The sequence below is a fragment of the Zootoca vivipara genome, chromosome 2 (genome assembly GCF_965207765.1).
Source record: "Zootoca vivipara chromosome 2, rZooViv2.hap1.1, whole genome shotgun sequence".
Classification (NCBI taxonomy): Eukaryota; Metazoa; Chordata; class Lepidosauria; order Squamata; family Lacertidae; genus Zootoca; species Zootoca vivipara.
The window spans coordinates 102529401-102553526 of NC_142584.1; the positions used below are offsets into that span (position 1 = coordinate 102529401).

At 48.7% G+C, this 24126-nt stretch overlaps 1 protein-coding gene across 2 annotated transcripts in view; it reads right to left on the reverse strand.

The window, feature by feature from the left end:
• Positions 1 to 23913, reverse strand: part of QARS1 (glutaminyl-tRNA synthetase 1) — a 32742-nt gene extending 8829 nt beyond the window's left edge. Inside the window, exons 1-18 of one of the 2 annotated variants that reach the window (XM_060271270.2) lie at positions 23763 to 23913; positions 21275 to 21422; positions 19647 to 19756; positions 19073 to 19148; positions 17664 to 17728; positions 16434 to 16487; positions 14990 to 15050; positions 12702 to 12773; positions 11232 to 11317; positions 10009 to 10095; positions 8636 to 8735; positions 6594 to 6672; positions 5660 to 5768; positions 4860 to 4990; positions 3636 to 3728; positions 2948 to 3085; positions 1664 to 1751; positions 114 to 260 (exon numbers count right to left, since the gene is read on the reverse strand). In XM_060271270.2, coding sequence (XP_060127253.2) covers positions 114 to 260; positions 1664 to 1751; positions 2948 to 3085; positions 3636 to 3728; positions 4860 to 4990; positions 5660 to 5768; positions 6594 to 6672; positions 8636 to 8735; positions 10009 to 10095; positions 11232 to 11317; positions 12702 to 12773; positions 14990 to 15050; positions 16434 to 16487; positions 17664 to 17728; positions 19073 to 19148; positions 19647 to 19756; positions 21275 to 21422; positions 23763 to 23885 — 1767 coding nt within the window. In that variant the 5' untranslated portion in view covers positions 23886 to 23913. Of the gene's footprint in view, positions 1 to 113; positions 261 to 1663; positions 1752 to 2947; positions 3086 to 3635; positions 3729 to 4859; positions 4991 to 5659; positions 5769 to 6593; positions 6673 to 8635; positions 8736 to 10008; positions 10096 to 11231; positions 11318 to 12701; positions 12774 to 14989; positions 15051 to 16433; positions 16488 to 17663; positions 17729 to 19072; positions 19149 to 19646; positions 19757 to 21274; positions 21423 to 22205 lie in introns of both variants that reach the window. The other variant, XM_088662592.1, reaches the window with a different exon arrangement.
• Between the last annotated feature and the right edge of the window lie 213 nt (positions 23914 to 24126).

Below are 24126 nucleotides of genomic sequence, written 5' to 3' on the forward strand. Positions count from 1 at the left end.
AGGAAGGGTTGGTGCACACTCGCCGGGGGTGCTAAGAGAGGTCTAGATTTTACAGGTAGGTGGGCAAGGTGGCAAGCCGCCCAGCCCCCACGCTGCAAAGACCACAGGCTTACTTTGTGCGGTGCAGGAAAATTGACGATGGTCACGCACAGTGGTTCCAGCACAGCCATGACACGGGGCGCCTGTTCGTTCAGCACATCCCGCACACAGGCTTCCAGCATATGAGGCTCCATTGTGCACTGGGCGACTGTCACGCCCACCTGTCGAGAAGAGGTTGGAGTGAGCCAAGCAACAGGGAAAGGCCAACCCACTAGCTCCAAGCAAGGGGTGAAGGACATTTCCCCCCCATCTCTCTCTCCAAGGGCTGAACTCCCTTTGGGGAAAGTGGTCCCCAGGGGAAATGGGGGGGCCTACACACTTGTGGTGGGAGGTGCCAAAATACGCACACCCCATCCACTCATCACAAACTTTCCTCTGCTTGGCTTCCACACAAAGACAGGGAACTGAAAAGAAAGGGATCTGATGACATGGGAATAAATCTCTTCTTGAATGATCAGCTCACTGAGCAGAGGAACGGCGGGGGGAAAGAGGCACGGCTTGGAGGGAGTGCGGGGCAGTCTCGATGAAGATGCCTGACAAGACAGATTAGGCCCACGGAGCAGGGATTCTTCATCCCGGCTCTAAGGGGAAGATAGCCGCCCTGTAGCTCAGTGGCAGGGCATCTGCTTTGCATTCAGAAGGTCCCGGGTTCAATCCCCAGCATCTCCCGAGCAGTGCTGGGAAAGACTCCCTGCCTGAAACCCTGGAGAGACGCCACCAATCAGGGCAGACAATACTGAGCTAGATGGACCAATGGCCCAACTCGGTTTAAGGCAGGCTCCTATGTTCCTATGCCAAGACCTAGGCTGTTTTCAGGGGCCACAATCCCAATCTCTCCAATGCCCATATAGCTCCAGGGAGATGGCACTTTCCCCCGCTGCCTCTGGAGGCAGCTTAGCAGGAATCCAAGAGGTTCTTTAGTCAGGTCCGCGTTGAAGCCATGTACAGTAAGGGGGGGGGAAGTATTTGTTCCCCTGCTAAATTTGCCCGTTTGTCCTCTGACGAAGAAATGACCAGAGTGGATCTGCAAAGAGGACAAAATACCTCCTTGAGATGTGTGCAAACCTGGTGGCCACCTACAAGAAACGCCTGACCTCTGTAATTGCCAACAAGGGTTTTGCCACCGAGTACTAAGTCGTCTTTTGCAAGGGGATCAAATACTTATTTCACTCATTATAACGCACATCAACCTCTTGACTTTTGTCTTCTGGATTTCTGTGGGCTTTCCTGCTGTTATTCTGTCTCTCACAGCTACAATAAACCTACCATTAAAATTATGGACTGGTCATTTCTTCGTCAGAGGGCAAACGGGCAAATTTAGCAGGGGATCAAATTCTCTTCCCCCCCTCACTGTAACTGAGAAGCATCTCCACAACAAGGGTGCTGGGAGTGCGTACTGCTGCTCACGCCATGCCCCAAAGGAAAAAGTGGTGCGTAAGCTCCATGACGCATAAGCAAAATCTGGAACAGGGCCTGAACTCTATACCCAGCACCCCATAGCATTTAGGCACCCACACTTTCCCCTTGGCCGAGCTGCAGCGAACCCCAAAGGACATGTCTTTACCCTGGCACAGAAGTTGTTGATTGCCTCTGCCGGGAACCCCCGGCGCCGCAGAGCTGTCAGCGTAAAGAGTCGTGGGTCATCCCAGTCCCTGGAATGGCAACGGCAGCAGTGAGTGGCAAGAGGCAAAAAGAAGCCTTGCTCCAAAACATACCTGCCCAGTCCCTTCCCAGCATGCTATGCACACATTCCCTCGTCCCCTGCAAAAACAAACAAACCTGGGACTACAGTACTGAAGTGAAAAAGGGCCTTGTGCAGCAACCAAGGGACTAAGGGCTGCTTGGGTGGGTGGGTTTGGAATATGCATGTGCTAGATCAGGGTTCCCCAAAATAAGGCCCGCAGGCTGAGGCTCATTAGAAACCCCGGGGATTCTTGCTAGCCGCTACCGCTGGCCGCTCTCACTGGCACGGCACGGCTGCCCACTTCCGCATCGGAAAGGCACTGGAAATAGCTTGTGTGCATGTGCAAGCGTCATTTCCGGTGCACTTCCGGGCCGGAGGAACTATTTTTGGCGCCTTTCCAACCCGGAAGTGGCCTGGAAATCGCGTGTGTGCATGCGTATGGGCGCACGCACCCGCACGCTCCGGCCCGCTGCGCAATTGGTGCAGCGGGCACCAGCCCAAAGCTGGGTAAGTTTGGGGACCCCTCTGCTAGATTCTCTTATAAGCCACCTTGAGGATCCTTACATCAAAAGGTGGGATTATAGATCTTCTAAAATGTCTGAGGCCGCCAGAGGGAGAGGACGCAGTAGCAAAGCACCCCTCCATCCAGCTGAATTACTGCCTTCTTAGGTGGATGTGAAGGGCTTTGGTGTTCAGAAAGCCCTCCAGGTGTTCTTGGACTGCTATTCCCACCAGCCTCAGCAAACACGGCTAAATGGCAAGGGATTATGGGAGCTGTAGTCCAACAACGTCTGGAGGCACCTGGAAGGGAGTGCTGCTCATATTACAAAAGCCCTTTCCGCTGTTCGAACAAAACTTCACAGGCTGAGGCACTGGGCCATCCAAGGAGGGACGTGAACCCAGGGTTGTGGGGAGGGGCAGCATTAAGGGCTGGGAACAACCTTGGGGATGGATCAGAGATTTTGCCCAGAAATAGGTAAAAAAAAACCTCATTCTTGCAAGTGGATTATTCCATAAAATTACTTGGGAGCCTCATGTTCCTGTTATGGACCTGAGGCCGATTATATTTCGTGAAGTACCTTGGCAGTGGTGCTTTGCCCTGAAAGGGGGCATACAAATACTTCAAATAATAATAGTTTAAAAAATTCAAACCCTGTCCCTCACCTGACAGCCCCTGAATCTACCAGGCGAATGATCTTGCGTTTGGAGACCACTGTGTAGAGGAGATTGAGGCGCCCGTATTCCCACTGCACGGGGCAGTAGACATCCAGGGCGTTGCACAGCCAGAAATAGGAGGAGCGTCTGCCGAGAGAAGAGAGAGAAGCAGCTATCAGAGCAGCAATGGGGAACCTTTCTCTGGTCCGGGGGCTACATTCTGTGCTGGGCAACCTGGCGAGGGCCGCGTGGTGGATGGGGTCGGAGACAAAACTGGTCACAGGAACATCTGGAACATTTTGCCTTCATACAATAGTCTGTTTTCTACACTGTCACACAGCTTTCCCTATCCTCCTTACATGCCGCCAAGAGGTTCTATTCGAGTTCAACAAGGCTTGCGTTTGGCTTCTCTAACTTAAGCCCATTAGATCTAGTTTTCTCCTTTGCCATGAGGACTAGAAGCTTGCGGTCCACTAGAGGTAAAGCCAGAATCCTCAGGATAGGATACCCAAGTGGCAGATTCTGCCCCTGTACAGATGAGGAGTCTACACATCCATAGAAATCCAAGCCTTCTAAACCTGGGGTTCTATTTCTCCTCATAGGATAAGGGATTCCGCTATATGCCTGTGGTTGCTCCCCACAACAGGAGAGCGTCGCAGCCATTTCCCAATCGAGCAAGGAGCTCTGTGCCTCTCACCTGGCCTGGAACTCTTTGGTACAGAGCGAGTGAGTGATGTTCTCTATGGAGTCGCAGAGGCAGTGTGTGTAGTCATAGGTGGGATAGATGCACCTGGAACCCAAGGTACAGCCGTTAAGGTCAAGACCTCCAGAACCAGAAACAGCCCACCTCTATGCAGCTCAACTCTTTCCCCCCCCCAGCCTACCCAGCCATCAACCCCTCCCTCAAAATGCTCTTGCAGATCCACCGTCCTACCATGCCGTGTGCCCTTGCTTTTAAGTCTGCTTGGGGGAAAAGCCATCCTTCCCACCTGAGGAGAGCAAGGGTCGACTGTGGCCAAGGGGATGGCATCCTGCTCAAATTCAGAAGCACTCTCCCTTCCTCCCCCCTCCCCAAATCCAAGAGCCCCAGCATTATTATTTATTACTTGTACCCTGCCCATCTGGCTGGGTTTCCCCAGCCACTCTGGGCGGCTTCCAACAAAAATTAAAATTATTATTTTATTATTATTTATTATTATTTAATTTATCTCTTTGACATCTGATGGGAGGGCGTTCCACAGGGCGGGCGCCACTACCGAGAAGGCCCTCTGCCTGGTTCCCTGTAGTTTTGCTTCTTGCAGTGAGGGAACTGCCAGAAGGCCCTCGGCGCTGGACCTCAGTGTCCGGGCAGAACAATGGGGGGGAGACGCTCCTTCAGGTATACTGGGCCGAGGCCATTTAGGGCTTTAAAGGTCAACACCAACACTTTGAATTGTGCTCGGAAACGTACTGGGAGCTTCTGAGCCCCTGAGGTGGTTTGTAAGTTTTAAACAGCAAAACACACACGATATGAAACGTAAAAGGGACAAGAGTCCCATGGGGGCAACTGGGAGCCGATGGAATGGGGGCACCCTCGGCCTGGCCTCCCTCGCTTCCACCTTCCCTCAGAGCACGCAGGTCTTTAGCAGGCCCAGGGAAGGTTCTCGCCGCAATGGTTCTCCTCAGGCCATGGATGGTTCTGTCAGGGCCTGGTGGTCCATGTGCCTAGTCTCCCTCACTTCCATTTCCCTTCAGGGCATGCAGGGCTTTCTTAAGAAAGCCCTGTGGCACAGCCATCCATCCCAACAGAAAATGTGGGCCAGAAACACCTTGCTTTGCCTAACCCGTCTCTGCACCATCAACCCCAAGCGAGATGTTCCACAGGGTTTCCACCCAACCCAACCCTCCATTACCCGCACCAGACACCCCCCGTCTTGCGTACCACTTGTCCCCGGTGCGGTGATGTGGGGTGTATTTGATGCGGTAGGCAACGGGGTCCATCTTCCCGTCTTCCATCACCAGCTTCATGCGCAGCGTGGCCTCGCCCTCCGCAAACTTCCCCTTGCGCATGTCCTGCAGAGGAGGAACCCATGCTGGAGCTTTGAGCCAGTCAGATGTGGAAGCTCACCGCGAGGTTAAAAAACGGCAGCTTCTGCTGCCTCAGTTTCTGCCCCGGCAGGAGCAGCCTTCTAGTTGTTCTGCTCTGCAGGCAGACACATGTATATACTGTGCACAAAGGCTGCTCCCCAAAATGCCAATGAAGCCCAAGGAATGCAATCAGAGCAACGTATTTAAAAAAAAATTATTTTACAAAATCCTGCTTCCAAGATTCGGTTGTTTCAATGAGTTTTTGACCAGTAATGAAAGGAAATAAACTGAGTGGAAGGGCCCATATAGAGGTAGTCAACCTCCAGATATCTGTTGGACTACAACTCCCATCATGCCCAACCATGGGCCACACTGGCTAAAGCTGATGGGAGTTGTAGCACCATGTTGGCTACCCCCAAATTAGGACAAAGGACAATAGCCATCTAAGGAGGGCAGGGAGAGAGGTGTACAAAATAAGGAATAAGGACTTTGATTGCTGGACGCACACCTGTATAATTACTACAGGCATAACCATGAGGGCTAGAAACTTGTTGTAGTGGTTGTTTTTTAAAAACCCCAAAAAGACAAGGCCGAGAATGCTGAATTCTCTAGCAGGGGAAGCCACCCTAGATTGCGCACATGAAATGGAAGTACCTCAAAAAGCAGGAGCGATTCCTCGACCGGTCGGTCTCGCCATGGAGAAGGGGGTGGATTATGTCCCTTGATTTCTTCCACCTTCTGGTGGCAAACGTAAGCATGGCCCCTGACGGAGGGAAAGGACACAACCCGTCACAAGGGAAGGAAGAATGCACCTGTGGCGGAAGTCAGGTGTTATTTTAAACCCTTTCCCCCATGTTCTTTTTTTTATACAATTACGTTATTTACAACACAGTCCACAACTCATACATACAAACAAACAAACCCACCACCATTGACAATTTAATTATCAAAATTAACTTCTATCCCCTTACACAAAGAAAACATGACATAAAAATAAAAGACTTCCTTTATCCTGTAAATGGCCTCCTTATTTACTTCTTGTATACTGTTTCTTTTATATGTGATCATTACAATTTTTTCTAATTATGACTTTAAAAACCTCAAAGTCTCCTGTAGAAATTAATCGAAACAAGTCCAGGTGTATATTTTGGGGCACTGTTTGGTAAAGTACTCTCTGCATTTCCCCCATTCTTTTTGAAATTGTTGTCTGGGTTGCCCCCTAATTGTCTCTGTTAATCTGGCCAATTCAGTACAATCTAGTAATCTATCCTGCCATTCCTTTTTTGTTGGCACAAATTCTTTTTTCCAATTTCTGGCAATTAAGGTCCTCGCTGCACCTGTGGCATAAAGGAATATTTTCCGATCTTCTTTATTCCTGTTATTCCTAATAGGAAAGCTTTCACAAAGTTATATTTAAACATTTTTTAAAAGTTCATTATATACTAAATCCTAGAAGCTTTTGGTTTTTTTCACAGCTCCACCAGATATGTATAAATGTCCCTTCCGCTTTATCACACCTCCAACACAGGTTAGCTTTTGTTTTATACATTTTAGCTATTTCCTCCTTTTCATCATCTACCCTCCTCACCTCCGGATGAGATCCACTGCCCAGGTGTACAGCTGGTCAAAGTAGTCGGAGGCGTGCGTCACCGCACAGGGGGTGTACCCTGGGGAAAATAAGGCTAGGTCATAAGAAAGTGTGCACCCTTTATGCCGTCATTGGCCCAGTCCCCACCGCTCCCCTCAAGCCCACATCTTAGGGCAGGGGTCCCCAGACTTACCGAGCGGCGGGCCGGTGCCCGCCGCGCCGACCGCGCGGTGGGCCGGACGGCAGGGGAGTGCGCGCGCAGCGGGCCGGAGGGCGGGGGAGTGCGCGCCCGTGCGCATGCGCACGCGCACACGGGCGGGAAAAAAAATCGCCGAAAATCGCTTGTGCGCATGCGTATGGGCCTCCCCCGACCCGGAAGTGCACCAGAAATGACCTCTTCCGGGTCGGGAGAGGCCCGTACGCATGCGCACAAAGAATTTTCGGCGATTTTTTGCCGATTTTTTAGATCGCCGCTGCGCCGCGCGCCGCGAGAGCGGGCGGCGGGGGTCGTCGCGGGCCGGATTGGAAGGCCGATTGGGCCGCATCCGGCCCGGGGGCCGTAGTTTGGGGACCCCTGTCTTAGGGCAACAAATCCCCGAAACCCACGCTCAGACATCAGGTCGGTCACTGTGAGAGCAGGATGCTGGACTAGATGCGGCCACTGACTGCCTGATCCAGCAGTCTCCTCTCGTATAACAAGGTGTTGCTAGTCCTAAAAGCTTCATGTAAACAAGCCATCCGTAAGGGCAGAAACCCCCAAACTGCGGCCCTCCAGATGTTTTGGCCTACAACTCCCATGATCCCTAGCTAACAGGACCAGTGGTCGGGGAAGATGGGAATTGTAGTCCAAAACATCTGGAGGGCCAAAGTTTGGGGATGCCTGCGTAAGGGCCTCATTGTTGCACTTGAGCTTCTCACCGTGGTGCAAATTGGACTAACCAATTTGGTTGTTTTTTCTGTGGTTACCAGCACCATTTTTTTCTAGAATAATTGTAAGGGGTTGGGCTTACAGGGAACAGCCACCCCTCATCAAATCCAGCTCTTCGAACGGCTCTGACAACAGCGGAGGGGCAGGAAACAGGAAGGAGGAAATGAGCAGAGTGGGGCCGGGCTCAGGCAGCATCCAGGAGCACCGCCTACAGCCTGTGATACCAGCAAGGGAGGAGGGGCCAGCAGAGGGGCGGAGATTTGGGGTCCCCAAACTACTCTGCTGGGGGAGGAGCCGAAAAGTGCCATTGGGAAAATCTGAGCCGAAAAGTGCCATTGGGAGAATCTGAGCCGAAAAGTGCCATTGGGAGAATCTGATGATACTGAGTAGACATGTTTTCATGAAGCTCTTGCACTGTAAATAATATCCACAATAAAAGTCTTAAAGACAAGGTGGTTTGGAGCAGGCATCCCCAAACTGCGGCCCTCCAGATGTTTTGGCCTACAATTCCCATGATCCCTAGCTAACAGGACCAGTGGTCGGGGATGATGGGAATTGTAGTCCAAAACATGTGTGGGGATGCCTGGTTTGGAGTGTCGCTGCTCGAGGGTAGCCAGCAACTCCCCTGACAATAATAATAATAATAATAATAATAATAATAATAATAATAATAATAATAATAATAATAATAATATTGGACAGTGTTCTCGAAGCTACGAACATGAGTTTGACCAAACTGCGGGAGGCAGTGCAAGACAGGATTGCCTGGTGTGCTATCTTCCATGGGGTCATGAAGAGTTGGACACGACTAAACGACCCAACAACAACAATATGTTATTTATACACCACCCATCTGGCTGGGTTTCCCCCAGCCACTCTAGGCGGCTTCCAACAAAAGAGAAGAGAAGCTGCTGGCTAAAAGTGTGGCACTTATTGTAACAACTTCATGGGGAGTACCAACATCTGTTTCTCTAGAAGGAAAGCACTGGTGTTAACCTACCATGGGGTCCACAAAGCCAACAGCCTCCCCACCCCACCCCCTGGCCCATCCAGAGACAGAGCTCTCTTTCGCCCAGGCAACATTTCCATATTTTGCAGCACAAGATGCACACACCTAACCATTCCACTATGTCCCGGATGGCCGTGAAGTACTTCTCTTCCTCCTTTTCAGGATTTGTATCGTCATAGCGCAAAAAACAAATCCCACCATTTGCCTGGTTGTGGGGAAGAGAAATTAAGCAGCACAATTAAGCCACCCACGAGTTCAGCAAGATGTCAATTTGGTAAAGTTAAAGGACCCCTGACAGTTACGTCCAGTCGCAACGACTCTGGGGTTGCGGCGCTCATCTGGCTTTACTGGCCGAGGGAGCCAGCGTTTGTCCACAGACAGTTTTTCCGGGTCATGTGGCCAGCATGACTAAGCCACTTCTGGCAAAACCAGAGCAGCGCACGAAAACGTCGTTTGCCTTCCCGCCGGAGCGGTACCTATTTATCTACTTGCACCTTGACGTGCTTTCGAACTGCTAGGTTGGCAGGAGCAGGCACCGAACAACGGGAGCTCACCCTGTCGCGGGGTTTTGAACCGCCGACCTTCCGATCGGCAAGCCCTAGGCTCAGTGGTTTGGAGCACAGCGCCACCCGTGTTACCTAAAAGTAATTCTGTTTGTCATTCCCCTCCCTCCCCTCTTCCTACAAATCCCTTTAAATCAGGCATCCCCAAACTGTGGCCCTCCAGATGTTTTGGCCTACAACTCCCATGATCCCTAGCTAACAGGACCAGTGGTCAGGGATGATGAGAATTGTAGTCCAAAACATCTGGAGGGCCGAAGTTTGGGGATGCCTGCTTTAAATTATAATAATTACTGATACAAAATATCTTTTCCTTATGGCAGCCAATTTAAGCAATGCATGTTGCTATATATAATTTCATATCTGTAATAAAGCTGATATATATACACTTCGACGCAACTTGGTCTATATATTCGGAAATGTTTATCTGAGTGTTCACTGTCTTTTTAATTTTTAGTTTTCATTTTATGTAATAGTTGCATGTGATATGCTTTAATGTGAACAAAGATATAGCTCAGCTCAAACGTGTTAAAACAGTTTAAAGATGAAAAAGAAGAAAAATGATGTTACCTCAACAAATAAATAAATAAATAGAATTGACATGTTCCAATTTGAAACTTCAATTTAACGTGTAGAGAGTACATTGCACACTAACGATGTATAAAATGCTGAAGCAAATTAATAAATGCCTGCTTTCAAACAATAATCCAACTGTTATGTCTTCTGGCTTATTCATCTATCATATGTCCTATGAGCCACTTTGGGGCCTATCTTTTTTTGAAAAATGACACACACATCGCCAGATGAAGATGAGGCTATCCCTCCCCCCACTAACTATCGCCTTCCACCCCAACCCCAGTTCAGCAAAACGCTGAGTTTGCAGCAGGGCAGAGTGTGGAAAAGTGCCCAGTCTCTCACCTTGGCAAAGCCGAAGTTAAAATTGATGGCTTTGGCGTGGCCAATGTGCAGGATGCCATTGGGCTCTGGAGGGAACCGAGTGCGCACCTGTGGCAGAAGACATTTTCAACGCGGTTATCTCAGATCTCCTTGGATGCAGCCCCCCCAAAAAAACCCTCAAAGACACGCCACACCTAGCCACACCCAAATGCCAGGGTAGCCCGCCCCCCGCCCGCCAGGATCATAAGCTATGACAAAAATGTACAGTAGGTAAAAAGGTAAAGGTAAAGGACCCCTGGATGGTTAAGTCCAGCCAAAGGTGACTATGGGGTTGCGGCACTCGTCTTGCTTTCATGCTGAGGGAGCCGGCGTTTGTCCACAGACAGCTTTCTGGATCATGTGGCCAACATGACTAAACCGCTACTGGCGCATAGAAAACCGTGACGAGTGCCAGAGCACACGGAAACACCGTGTACCTTCCCGCCGCAGCGGTACCTATTTATCTACTTGCACTGGCGTGCTTTCGAACTGCTAGGTTGGCAGGAGCTGGGACAGAGCAACGGGAGCACACCCCGTCTTGGGGATTTGAACCGCTAACCTTCCGATCAACAAGCCCAAGAGGCTCGGTGGTTTAGACCACAGCGGACCCCGCAGGAGTCTGCAGCAACATCCAGCTCACTAAGCAACCATGGCTGTGTCCTCTTTTCTTACACTACTTGACATCACATATATGCTAAAGGCAGGAGGGGAGAAAATTTGGCTGTCTACGAAGCCTCATATGCACGGATTCTGGTCCCTCTCCCTCTCCTTATGCACAGTACATCCTTAGGGATTAAGGACATGGAAAACAGCAGCTTCACCACTAAGGAAGTGAGGACCAGGAAAACAGAGATTGCAGTTTCTCAAAAACTTTTGCAAAGGCGAACCCTTGTTCACCTGCCCATGATTGGCATCAGATCTATTCTTCCAATGGAAACAGTTGCTGGGCAGGAGAGAGTAAATCTGGCACCTGGAAAATGCCGAGTTTTTGCTCCCATGCACAGACACCCTTGTCCTAAAGCCTGCTAGAGCCATGCATCTGTTGCATCTCACTGCTTCTCCAAATCTCGGTTTTGCTGTAACAGCAGCTCGGGGGGCACAGGGTTTCACAGGGAGTGAGAGATGCAAGTTACAGGGGCCAGCTGCTCCGTGAACCCAGCCTCCCAAAGGAAGAAGGATGGAAGATCTCCACCACCCCAGAGCACCTGTCCGCCTGTTATCTCCAGGTGCTGCTTCAGCAAGTTCATGGTGTTGGGTGTGACAACGTAGCCTTCCGTTTTGTAGTTCTCACCTGGAAAGGTACAAGGGACATGATCAGCACACGGTATGCAAATCAGCGAACGGCAGGCAGTGGCGGTTAGAGTAGTCTTCTGCATTAAAATCTAATCTCTGTGCCCAGAAGGAACAAAAAAACGGCGACACGACACCAGTCACAGAACCGGGATAATTTTGCATTCAAGTTTCTTCATTGTCATTCTTTAGTTGATCATTTGCCCAGGTTTGTGGGGCTTAGTAATGTGGGGGTTGTGGCTTCATAAGCGACCTTCCCTACGTACCACCCCCAAACGCACTCGTATTTTTGGGCAGAGTCAGGTGCTGTTGGGTGCCACCTGGTGTCAAGTGGAGCAAACTCCACCTACAAGAGATAAGCCACCGAAAGCCTAAATATAAGCAGTGTCACCATCAGAGCAGGACTTGGAAGCAGGGGTCCGGGTCCAGGTCCACACTCAAAAGCACAAGCAAGGCCACAGCAATTTTGCCCCAAAGCAGATTGTGCTATGGTGCAGTTTTTCTGCTGTTTTGTTTTAAATTCTGCGGCGATTTAGCTTCTATATATAATAATAATAATAATAATAATAATAATAATAATAATAATAATAATTTTATTTATACCCCGCCCTCCCCAGTCAAAACCGGGCTCAGGGCGGCTAACACCAATAAAATTACAATAAAACATAAAAAGCAATTAATTAAAATACAGATTAAAATACAATTTTAAAATTTAAAATGCAGCCTCATTTTAAGTAGTCCATAAATCCAAACCACGAGGGAGGAAAAACACAGGGGTAAGACTAAGTCCAGCCCAAAGGCCAGGTGGAACAGCTGTCTTGCAGGCCCTGCGGAAAGATGACAAATCCCTCAGTGCCCTGGTCTCCTGTGAAAGAGCGTTCCACCAAGTTGGGGCCAATACTGAAAAGGCCCTGGCCCTAGTACAATATCTGTACGCCTGTAGACACGTATTAAAGTTTTTATTGGGGGGATGGGACGTTTCCGTTACATCAAAGATAAAACAGCAACCCCATACTGACCAACACTATACAATTTTGTTTTCATCTGTCTTTATAGGCCCACCACAGCCTACAATGATAACATCCACGGATTTGTACAGTAAGCTGCCTTGAGTTCTGTCTTGCCATGGAAATGCAGGGTGCAAATATACCCCAATATATAAATAAAATGTCTCCTAAACCCACAGGCAGGGTCCTGGTGTGCCATTTCCCATAACCATACGCGTGAGCACAGCACAACTGGATACTGGCCCTCCCGGCACCAATCACCCCTTTCCTTGACATCAGGCAATATCTGTGGTTTCCACAGGCCCTGGAATATCAGGAAGCTCATTGGTGAAGGTGAGAACCTGGCTGGAGAGAGACACGACCTTCACGGCAGCTTACCTGGCTTATGGAATTTAAGCGCTTCGCCCCTCAGCTGCTCCATAAGAGATTTCGTCTCTTGGCCTGCATCGCCTGGAGGGAAAGCAGTTGAGGTCAGGATTCTACCACTGCAGAAGCCAGGGACGCAAGAAACAGATCTGCCAAAGCAGCAACTGGGATAACTTCCTTCCCTTGCAATCTTTTAACATTAGGTTCAATCTCTGCCATCTCCACATACGGCTAGCAGTCTCCTGCCTGAAATTCTGAGCTGCCAGTCCGTGTAGACAATGCTAAGTTGGACAGACCAATGGTCTGGTTCGGTATAAGGCAGCTTCCTATGCCTTTCCTCTCCTCCCGTTGGAAACTCCTCCAGGCAGGACTTCTCTCTCTTGTTGCTTATCACTCGGCCACATACCTTAACTAACACTAATACTGTAGAACAAAGAGCCAGCATTCATAGTGGGGGAGGGAGACAGGCAGAAGTAAAAGGAAGGCCTTTGTCATAGCCCTTGTTTCCAGCTGTATTACGTGCTACAGCCTGAAGGACTCACATCAGAGGTCATGTGGTGCAGCAAGCTCCCTAATGCAGGTCTGGGTCTGCTTCGTGCCTACATTGATCTCCCTACACAGGAATGTAGGAAGCTGCCTTGGACAAAGGCCACTGGTCCATCTAGCTCAGTACTGACTATACTGCCTGGTAGAGCATCTCCCTTTCCAAGCCCGACCTGGAGAAAGTCATGGACCGAACCTGGAAAATTCTGCATGCATAGCATATGCTCTACCACTGAGATACTGTCCTTCCTATATATAAACCTTGGGAAATATATAATAATAATAATAATAATAATAATAATAATAATAATAATAATTTATACCCTGCCCATCTGGCTGGGTTTCCCCAGCCACTCTGGGTGGCTTCCCACAGAAAAATAAAACACAATAATCTATTAAACATTAAAAGCCTCCCTGAACAGGGCTGCCTTCAGATGTCTTCTAAATGTCTGGTAGTTGTTTTCCTCTTTGACATCTGTTGGGAGGGCGTTCCACAGGGCAGGCGCCACCACCGAGAAGGCCCTCTGCCTAGTTCCCTGCAACTTGGCTTCTCGCAACAAGGGAACCGCCAGAAGGCCCTCGGTGCTGGACCTCAGCGTCCGGGCAGAATGATGGAGGTGGAGACGCTCCTTCAGGTATACTGGACCGAGGCCATTTAGGGCTTTAAAGGTCAGCACCAATACTTTGAATTGTGCTCACAACAGGAGAAAGGCAGAGAAGAAAACCAAGTTTTGTCACCCACAGCTGCAGAAAGCCTTTGTAAGGCTGTAGTCACAATGAATTACTTCTTGAGAACACTAGAGGGCACACTAGATCTCTGCCAAAGCTCATCACATGAAGGTTCCAGCAGGTGGGCGGAATTTTCCAAGGCAGCAAGATATTATTAAGAACGTTAAGAACCACCCGCTGGATCAGCCCAGCGACCAGAGCATGAGCCACAAGAGCACGCTGCCCTCCTGTGATTTTCAGCAACTGGTACTCGGAAGCAAGCACAGCCATCATGGTTAGTAGCCGCTGACAGCCCTGCTTTCCATGAAATTCTCTCGCCCTCTTTTAAAACCATCCAAGTCAATGGCCACCACTGGGGGAGCGAGTTCCATAGTGCACTGCGTGATTATGATGTTTTAAAAGCGACACAGCAAACACAATGAGAAGATACTTCAAAATTCTAAGAGTGTCAGGCATAGCTCTAGTGGCATTAGCCCAAACGTAGCAGAGTTTTCCTGCACAGAGCAGAAGCTAGTTGAGGTGGAAATGACTAGTCGGCTAGACGCAGAATAACTATTTACAGGATTTATTAAAAGAAAATAAAACCAGCAGAGTTTCTGCATACAAAGCAAAGCAAAATAAATCCTCTCTGTCTCTCTCTCTCCAACCATACACAGCACTCCTACTCCTAACACCCAACAAGAAACAACTGTGCTAGCATTCCTAGATAACATAGTTCAGTGCTGGTCATTAACCAATCAGAGAGCTGTTTCCAGGTCAGGCAGACCTTGGCTTTCTGCCAAGAGTAAATTGACACTGCCTTGAGTTAATTGTATGAAGCAAGAATCTGTAAGTTTCCCATGAGAAAACCGAACAGATACTGCGGCCAGCAATCTACCCTCCCAGTCCTCTGTGTGCCCTTTCCTAAGAGAGGAGGGCGCTTGGGTCCGGGCAGAGCTGTGTGCTTGCCAGGAACAGGCAAACATCCAGAGCAGCTATGAGGCCTCCAAAACAAACACAAGGGAGAGCAGGTTCAGCCAAGGACTTACCGTTTTCCACCACTGCTGCCTTTCCCTTCTTGTCTGGCTCAGTGGCATGGGACTTCGGGGCCTGACAAAGCAACAAGGAAGAGCTGCTGAGTTTAACTGGACCTGGCCTTGAGGGCCTCCGTGGTGAAGAGGAGCCAAGGTTTTAAAGGCAGCCCTGCACACGGAAACCTAGCAGCCAAAGCTCTTCCTGGTGCAGAGACAAGCCATGGAAGAAGCTTTATCTGCTGCTCTTATCTTTTTTTCTTTTTCGTTTTAAAGGACTAGGGAAGGTTGGGGGGGAAATGGCAGTGAAAGGAAGAGTGGGGAATTAAAGACGAGGAGGCCAATGTTTTCCTAAAAAAAACTTTGCCCTAGACCAGGCATCCCCAAACTGCGCCCAACAGGACCAGTGGTCGGGGAAGATGTGAATTGTAGTCTAAAACATCTGGAGGGCCGGAGTTTGGGGATGCCTGCCCTGGACTCTCAACCTTTGCCCTAGAAAACCAAATCCCTATGTCGGACTACACAGAACTGGATAAGAAGACAGGGAGAATTCGAAACCGACGGGACCAGAAGTTCTTGAAGGATTGTACTAAATTTGAGAAATATTTGGTAAACAACAAATTACACTAGTAGGTTTGCAGGAATTTTTGTAAGGAGAATTGAATGAAATATTACAAGATAATTTAGGAAGATAAAAGTAAATTAATGGTTATTAAAGTAATAGTGATGTATGAAATACAAGAGGTTAAATTTTGGGGGGGAAATCTCTAGACGTGGTTAACGGAAGTCTAAGAAATATTGCATAAGATATGAATGATTGTTAAATGATATATGGAAATTATATGCAAAAATTTAATAAAAATATATATTTAGAAGAAAACCAAATTCCTACGTCAAGTGACAATTCTTTGCTCTCCCCGGCTTACTGCATACAATGGAAATCACAAGTTTGCATTGCTGCCTTATTCCCAGATTCAGAGACACGCAGGCCAAAATAAATGGGAAGAATCAACAAAGCATGCTTTTAAAGACTGGGAGGTGGTACGGGGCGGATGTTTCATTGGCCCCCAGACACCACTTCCTGTCCTGAGCATGGGTGCCACTACCTACGCACCCCGAGGGAGCAGAGGTTTCAAAGAAAGGCTCACACATCCCCACCCTTAATGGCTTGTGCCCGTATTAGACAAGGTTGGAGAGAACTTGTGTGGCCTCCAGATGTTGCTGCGCTCCAGCTCCCATCAGCCTCAGGCGGCATAGCCAAGAGTCAGGGATGGTGGGAGTTGTAGTCAGCATCTGGGAGAGCCGATGGATTGGGAATTTTAGATGAATCCTCTGCGCTCTATTGCACACTGGAGTGGAAGCCACTAACACACACAAGGAAGGAAGGAAGGAAGGAAGGAAGGAAGGAAGGAAGGAAGGAAGGAAGGAAGGAAGGAAGGAAGGAAGGAAGGAAGATAAACACCTTTGATTTCTTTTCCAGATCAGCTTCTGTCTTTGGGCCCAGCAAGTGGAGCACCTGCAGGAAAGGAAAATCACAGAAGGAAGGAATTGGGTTTGACCTGGCCCTCTAAGTTCCTTCTCTCGACCTCCCCTCCCTGGGAAAGAACTCTTCTTATGTCAGAGATGGGGAACCAGATACTGCTGGCCTCCAGCCCCCACTATCCCCAGTCAGCCTGGCCAATGGAGTTCAGTGACAGCTGGCCCAACACTGCCTTACAAAAAACACACCAGGCCACAGCAAGAGAGCAAATCCCACTGATCTGGCATAAATGTCAGCGTGCCTCTGTAGGAACACAAAATTTAGTCTGGTGCTACAGCCTCCTTTCCCGATTCGAGCCTGCATAGGAGGCTATGCAGTTGTGGTTCCACTGTGAATGCAGTGTTTCTGCTGGGCAAGGAAGTACCGTATTCGGTAGAAAAAACAGCATCCTGAGAATGCCAGGATTTTTAATTTTTGTTTAAGTTTCCAGCTACAAAAATAGACCTGGAGGGATGTGGGTGATGCTGATGAAGATCTCAGAAACCAAGGCAGTTGTCTTAGCACAGTGATGGCCAAACTTGGCCCTCCAGCTGTTTTGGGACTACAATCCCCATCATCCCTGACCACGGGTCCTGGTAGCTAGGGATGATGGGAGTTGTAGTCCCAAAACAGCTAGAGGGCCAAGTTTGGCCATCACTGTAGACTTAGCAGGAGTCCCAGTGTGCAAAGGGCGGACCTTTAGCACCTTGGCCCCTCCCAAAAATCTGAGAAATGGATATGCAAAACAGGGGCATGCAAATGTAGTTACATAATATATACAGGTCACAGGGCAGCACTGCAGGAGAAATTTGCAATGCCGAGTCTTGGTTATTGAACCTATTTTTTTTTGTTTAAAACACGTTTTTAATCCTACCCTTCTTCCAGGGAGCTTAGTGGTGCACCAGGTTATCTCCACACCTCATTTTATCTGCACAACCATCCTGCGATGTAGGTTAGGCTAAGATAGATCAACTGGCCCATCGGGCTTCACAGCCGATGGGGGATTTGAACCTAGATCTCCCCAGGGCTGACCCTTGGCACTTAGCCGCCTCTGCATCACCCTGGTTCTTTAAGGGGGAGGACCTGCTGATTCTGTTGCAACGACCCAGCCAATCCCCACCTGCCTTCTCCAAAATCCCTTGTCCAGATTTGCAGGGCCCCCCCTTGACATACCTGAAGGTCCACCTCGTTCTTAATGGTTTTGCCATCAGCCCACTTCAACTTGCTCCGCGCCTCCCCTGCAAAAGAGAAAGGAAATCAGAGCAGTCGTTGACAATCCGCTGAACTCTGGGCAGGACTCTGAAGCGCAAGTCCAGGGCCCAATGGAGCTCCCCCCCCCCCCGGCCCTGCTTGCAGGCTCCCCAGAGGCATCTGGCTGGCTATTGTGAGAGCAGGATCCTGGAATGATGCCCTAATCCGGCAGGGATATTCTGGTGTTCTTAGGGCAGTTGGGAAACATGGGTGGGAGATGGCTGTTGCCCCCATGCCCTGCTTGTGGCAAGAGGCATCTAGCTGGCCACTGTGGGACCAGGGTGATCAACTAGAGGGTCCTTTGGCCTGGCCCAGCAGGGCCCTTCCTACATTAAGAACACAGGAAGCTGTCTTAATCGGACCATTGGTCCATCTTGCTCAGCGCTGTCTGCTTTCCCAAACCGGGGTCTCCATCTGTTTTTGGACTACAGTTCCCATCATCCCTGGCCCCTGGTCCTGCTAGCTAGGAATGATGGGAGTTGTAGTCCAAAAACAGCTGGAGACCCCAGTTTGGGAAAGCCTGGTGTGTACTGATTGGCAGTGGCTCTCCCGAATTTCAAGGCAGGGAAGCATCCTCAGCCCTACCCTACCTGGGGTGGATTTAACCCGAGACCTTTTGCGTGCAAGGATGATTTTCTACTACTGAGCTACAGCCCCTTCCAATACAGGTGAAACTCGGAAAATTAGAATATCGTGGAAAAGTGCATTTATTTCAGTAATGCAACTTTTTATTTTTTATTTCTTTTAATTTTTACAAATGCTTTCTTTTAGAAATTCCACAGTAATAAAACAAATATTTACAAAAATAAACAAAAATAAACATCGCTATTACACTTCATTAATTACATTCCATTTATAATTGACCCGCCTAACAACAAATAATTACAATTACAACAAATAAAGGCTTGACATATCTTTGCATGTCATGCATCTATCTCATATATTGGTTTCACCTTTTAAGTTGCATTACTGAAATAAAAGTTGGTCTTTAAGGTGCTGCTGGAAGGAATTTTTTATTTTGTTTCGACTACGTCAGAAACAATAGTTTCTGTAGGTACCTGTAAGTTGCGTTACTGAAATAAATGCACTTTTCCCACGATATTCTAATTTTCCGAGTTTCACCTGTATGTTCCTGTGTTCACGGTTAGCCCTATTGCGGAGTGCACTGCCTGAGTTTGCAAGGGAGCAGGCGGGTTTAAGAAGAAACGAGCAGAGTCTGGAAAAGCGCACAAGGCCAGGTTGCAGAATGAGCAGAGTGGCGTGCCAGCAGTAAGCGGGTGTCTCACAATGGGAACGTACTTGCAGGCTCCCCTGCCCGGCCTGTCACTCACCCATCAAAAGCCCCATGTTAAAGCGGTAACGCTCCGAAAGGAGCTGGTCTCTGTGTTTGCTGATGGAAGCTTCCACCTAGACAGGAAAAGAGAAATTCTGATTTTAAAATGAGAGAGAGAAACTAGAGCCAGTTCAAGTGGCTTCCAGACGAAGCTAAATACAAGGCAATGAGGCGAGGTGGGGAAGGTCTTTCTTTTTTGCCGAACAACAGAGCCTCTTCCCTGCTAGACAGAGCCCCCCCCAAAAAAACCTCCCTGACACTGGAGGGATGTTACTGAGCCATTAGGACAACCTCCCACCTTTGGGCAAGGATGCTGCCTGGATATCTGAGTCTTCCTAAAAGCCCTGATCTTCTTTTGGCCGGGCAACTACCCAAGTGGATGTGCTTGGCAGGATTCTCTGTGATTCAGGCTTAAGCAATGTCACAGGCCTTGCACACGTCTCTCTTGATAAAAAAAACAAAGACACACAGAGGCCTGGGTAGGCACCCTTTGCCCAGCTCCAAGTGTGGAAGATGGGCCCGGGATGGGGGCATGGTGCCACTTGCTGCCCCTACCAAGGGCTCACACTCACCGCCTCTTCGATCTGCTCTGGCGTCACAATCACGCCAACGCCACATTCCCTGGCAAAGTCTGCTGCATCAATGGGCGCCACAGGGTGGCTTTTGACGTACTCCAGAGCCGCTGCAGGCACAAAGAACGCAGGTGTATTATGAGAAGGAATGGCTGTGTGTTAAGAGTGGATAAAGTGGACTGGGGAGAGACCTGGGTTCAAATCCCCACTTAGCTCTAAAGCTCATCGGGTGTTCCTCTGCCAGTTAGTGTCTGTCAGCCTAACCAACCTCACAAGGTTGTTATGATGATAACATCAGGGTGGGGAGAGAGGAACCGCCAATATTCATCACCCCCGACTCCTTGGAGGGCGAGACTACAATTAAATCATAGGAACACGAGGATCACCTGGAAACAGAGGAATATTTTGCGCAATGTGGGGCTCGTACCAACATCCCTATGATTAAGACAAGTCTCATGCTCTACCAACTGAGCTACCCCCAATAAATCAACACATTAACAAATCAAAGGAAAGAGAAGTCCTTGGGAGGAACAAGCAGCAGCCCTGGCCCTGCAAGACAAGCCTTCTCAATGTAAGGCCTGCAGCAGCATTTTGCATTATACTCAGGATTCAGTTCCTTTTAAAAAAAGCTTTTTATTTACACTTTTCAAATTTATTCATTTCATTAGATTTACGACCATTTTAACATTTCAAAATTTGACTTCCTTCCCCCTCTTTCTGTGGTTCCTTAAATTTATTTTTTTAATATCTTCTGCATTTCCAAATTCATTTAAGCTGCTCATTGAATTATCTACTGTAAATATATACTCTCATAAAACTGCAGGTTATTACAATAACCCTGCTAATGTTTTTGTCTGTTTACAATTTATCTGTAAATATTCAGCAAACCATTTCCATTCTTTTCTGAAAAGTTTTTTATCTCGATTGCTTAATTCTTCCAGTAAGTTTCGCAGCGTGGGCTCAAGGAAGGATTTGTCCACAGGCAAGACTAGCTAGCAGCCTTGGCAGGTTCTTGTGCCAGGTTTCCCTGTGACAGTCTGTGTGAGCCACCCAGACTGTTTTACTAAGCCACTTTCAGAAGCCTCTGGCATGGGAGGACCAGGCCAAACGCTGCTATCTGCATGGAACACCCTGGGTTCAAGAGGCTGTTAGGATAGCCAGTGTGCTGGCCTCCAGATATTTGGGCGACCACTCCCACCATCCCTGACAATTGGCCACATTGAGTGGGGCTGGTAAGAACTATAGTCTGAAGCATCCAGAGGGCACCATTTTGACTACCCTAGGATTAAGCTGCAGGAGAAGAAAAGTACTGGTGGACTGTGAATTACATTGCCAGAGAACTTTATTGTTCCAGAAACTCAAACACAACCCTAATATACCGACAGCCAACAAGGTGCCTTCCCAATGTTTTGGACTACAACTCCCATTCAGCCTTGCCAATGATCAGGAATGATGGGAGTTGGAGTCCACAACACACGGAAGGCAGCACGTCGGCGACCTTTGCCCCAATGCCTGGTTGCGCGTTCAGCGCAAGGCTTGGTGATTTAAGAGAGAGCCGTGTAATTAAAAGGGTGAAATTTGTGAAGGGGGCATCTTTGCCGTAGCCAGCATAAACCCTAAATGTGTACCGTTGAGCTGCAGGTCTGTAACGATCTTCTTGGTAGCGATATACTCCACAAGGAAGCCAAGGTGCTTTGGGTCCTTAAGCCTGGAGGCCACATTGTATAACAGGGTGCCAACTGTCTTGTCAGTAGCTGAGCCAAGGATTCCTCGAGCCTAAAAGGGAGAGAGGGGTCAACAGGAGAGTTAAAAGCTGGCGTGGTATAACAGCTGGTGTCCATCTAAATATGTTAAGAAGAGGTGACAGGAGAGGATACTGTAGAATGAGACACAGGAGCTCATAGGAAGCTGACTTCTACTGTCAGACCACTGAGGTCTATCTTGCTGAGTATTGTCTACACTAGCTGGCAGCAGCTCTCCATAGTTTCAGGCAGAAAACGTTCCCCATCCTCCCTTCAAGGGATTGAACTTGTGTAGATGCTCTGCCACTAAGCTATGACCCTTCTCTTCCCTGCTAACGTCTTGTGCAACAGCAGGACACCACCTCCCCCCTGCCCCATCCCAACTTAAGAGCCAGCATTACAGAACTGCTCTGGCTGCAGAGGGGAAGGTCCCAGCAACCAGCAGAGGGATTCTTATGTAACGCCCATGTCGTTTCATTGGGTTGCTGCACCGTTGTGTTTGGGTGTCTATGCACAAGGGATATCTATGCAACATGCAATTCCCAGCATGCTGTTGCATTACGACAGCCCCAAACGGATACGGCTTTGGTTCTTTAAACCCTGTGAAGAAACTCTTGCATCTCTCTGCAGCAATGTAGGTTCATCATGTGCATTTTTGGAACTGTCATTTAAACAGTCTTCTCTCCAATGACAGAAGAAATGGGTACACCCTGCTTTGTAAGTAGACACCAGCCAATCCCACCCCACTCCAATGATTTCATCCTGCTCAAGAAAAACAGGAAACAAGTGCAAAAATCAGCTGACTTCTTGCTCTCGCCTTTATTCTCAAGGAGCTCCTCTCAGCACCAGCAGGACTTTCACTTTCAGCTTCTTGGAAATCGCTGCAGAAGAACAGGGCTGATGTTGCCTGAAAAGTCACTAGTTGCAATGTGATAAGCTAGAATATGTCAGAAACATTTCCACCAACCTTACTTTTATCGCATAAATGTGGAAGCATATGCTGACCTTAACAGTAAATCTGGATGCACACCTGCTTTTTAGTCCTCATCCCGAAACTGAATTAATCCCAAGTACATATAGCTCCCCTTCTCTCTCCTTCCCATGTCACCACAAACTGCAAGCTACGCTACAAGCAAATGAAATGTATCCTTCACGTAGCAGCTGGAAAAACTCATAGTAACTTGATCATCTGAAACAACAACTGAAATTGGTTTATTTGAAGCATTTCTACCTCTTTCCTCAGCCAGAAAAAGTCCCAGAGTGGCTTATGTAGGGCCAATAAAAACAAGACAGTTCATGAAATGGGGCAGAAATGGAACCACAGCTAGAATTTGAGTCCAGCCTACAACAGTAACCAAGTCAGAGGACTTACAAGAGGCTCCTCAGAAGTTATCTGTGCTTTGAATCGCCCCCATTGGGGACTCGCAGGAGGCCCTAATAAATTCAGTTCCAAAACTCAGTTCCATACCCAACTGATAATACTTATTAAACATTTGATATTATTATTATATGAGTTTGACCAAACTGCGGGAGGCAGTGGAAGACAGGAGTGCCTGGCGTGCTATGGTCCATTGGGTCACGAAGAGTCGGACATGATTAAAAGACTAAACAACAACAAATTATTATTCTGTTTTTCCTTTTAATTCTTGGGAGTTTCAAACTGCAGAGGTATAGCCCTGCTGAATTCAATAGTAGCCACATCTGAGTAGGACAGGACTACATGCAGGCGTATTCAGAAGTGAGTGTCATTCAGCTCAATACTGTAGGTCCAACTGCCCAGGAAGTGTGTTTAAGATTGCATTGTTAAAATAGCTAGGGACAGCTCCTGAGACATGATGGTGCAGCAAGTTCAGATTTGAAAGAAACCTTTAAAATCAAAAGATCTTCTCGCCCTTTGCAGGAGATCACAGGACAGAACACTGAACCATCCTTTTTTACAGTCACACCCTGTCTATCTATCCTCTGCCCTATCTTTGACGAAGACTTGCAGATCTCCTAGTTTTAGAGGGTTTGCCGAACTGTGTTATTTGTCTCCGTGAAGACTCACAGAAGCATGATAAAAATGAGAGATCATTCAGAACTGTGCCATATATAGAGGAATGGAGGAGTGTGAAGGGTTTTTTGTTTTGTTTTGTTCTTTTGAAGGGGTAAAGTCCCCCCCCCACTCCTTCTTCGAGCAGCTATACGACAAGCAAAACCTCAACCCCTCTGCAGCATTTTCTGGCCTGGAAATGCAGTGATGGGGGTGGGGGTAAGCTACACCTGTTGGATTTCAGCCTGTCAGGTTGATCTCAAAGATACAGGAGCACTACCGGTGGGGGGAGAGAGACTAGAGGGGGAGAGTTGGCAGTCTGCGAACTGAAATCAACGATACCTGCAGGACGGCCTCGCGGAGCAGCGCGCTGAGCGCCTGGTTCCGAAGGGTCTCGCGAGCCTTGCTTTCGCTCAGACCGATGCTAACGAAGAGCTCCAGCGCTCCCGTCTCGTCGGCCGCCATGCTGCTCCTCGCAGCCGCTTCCACTTCCGCCCGACGTAGGGCGCGCCGGCTTCCCAGCCCGATCGATCCAACCAACCATGCGCAGAGTGGGTAGGGGGCGGGGCAAGGAGCGGGGAAAAGCCAACCCGAGCCTGCCGTCGGTCTTTGCGACCAATGGAAAACGCCGCCATGAACGCCCGCCTCCCCATGGCCCCGCGACAAATCGGAGAGAGGCGAATGTGGCGCTGGGCGGGGCGGTGGG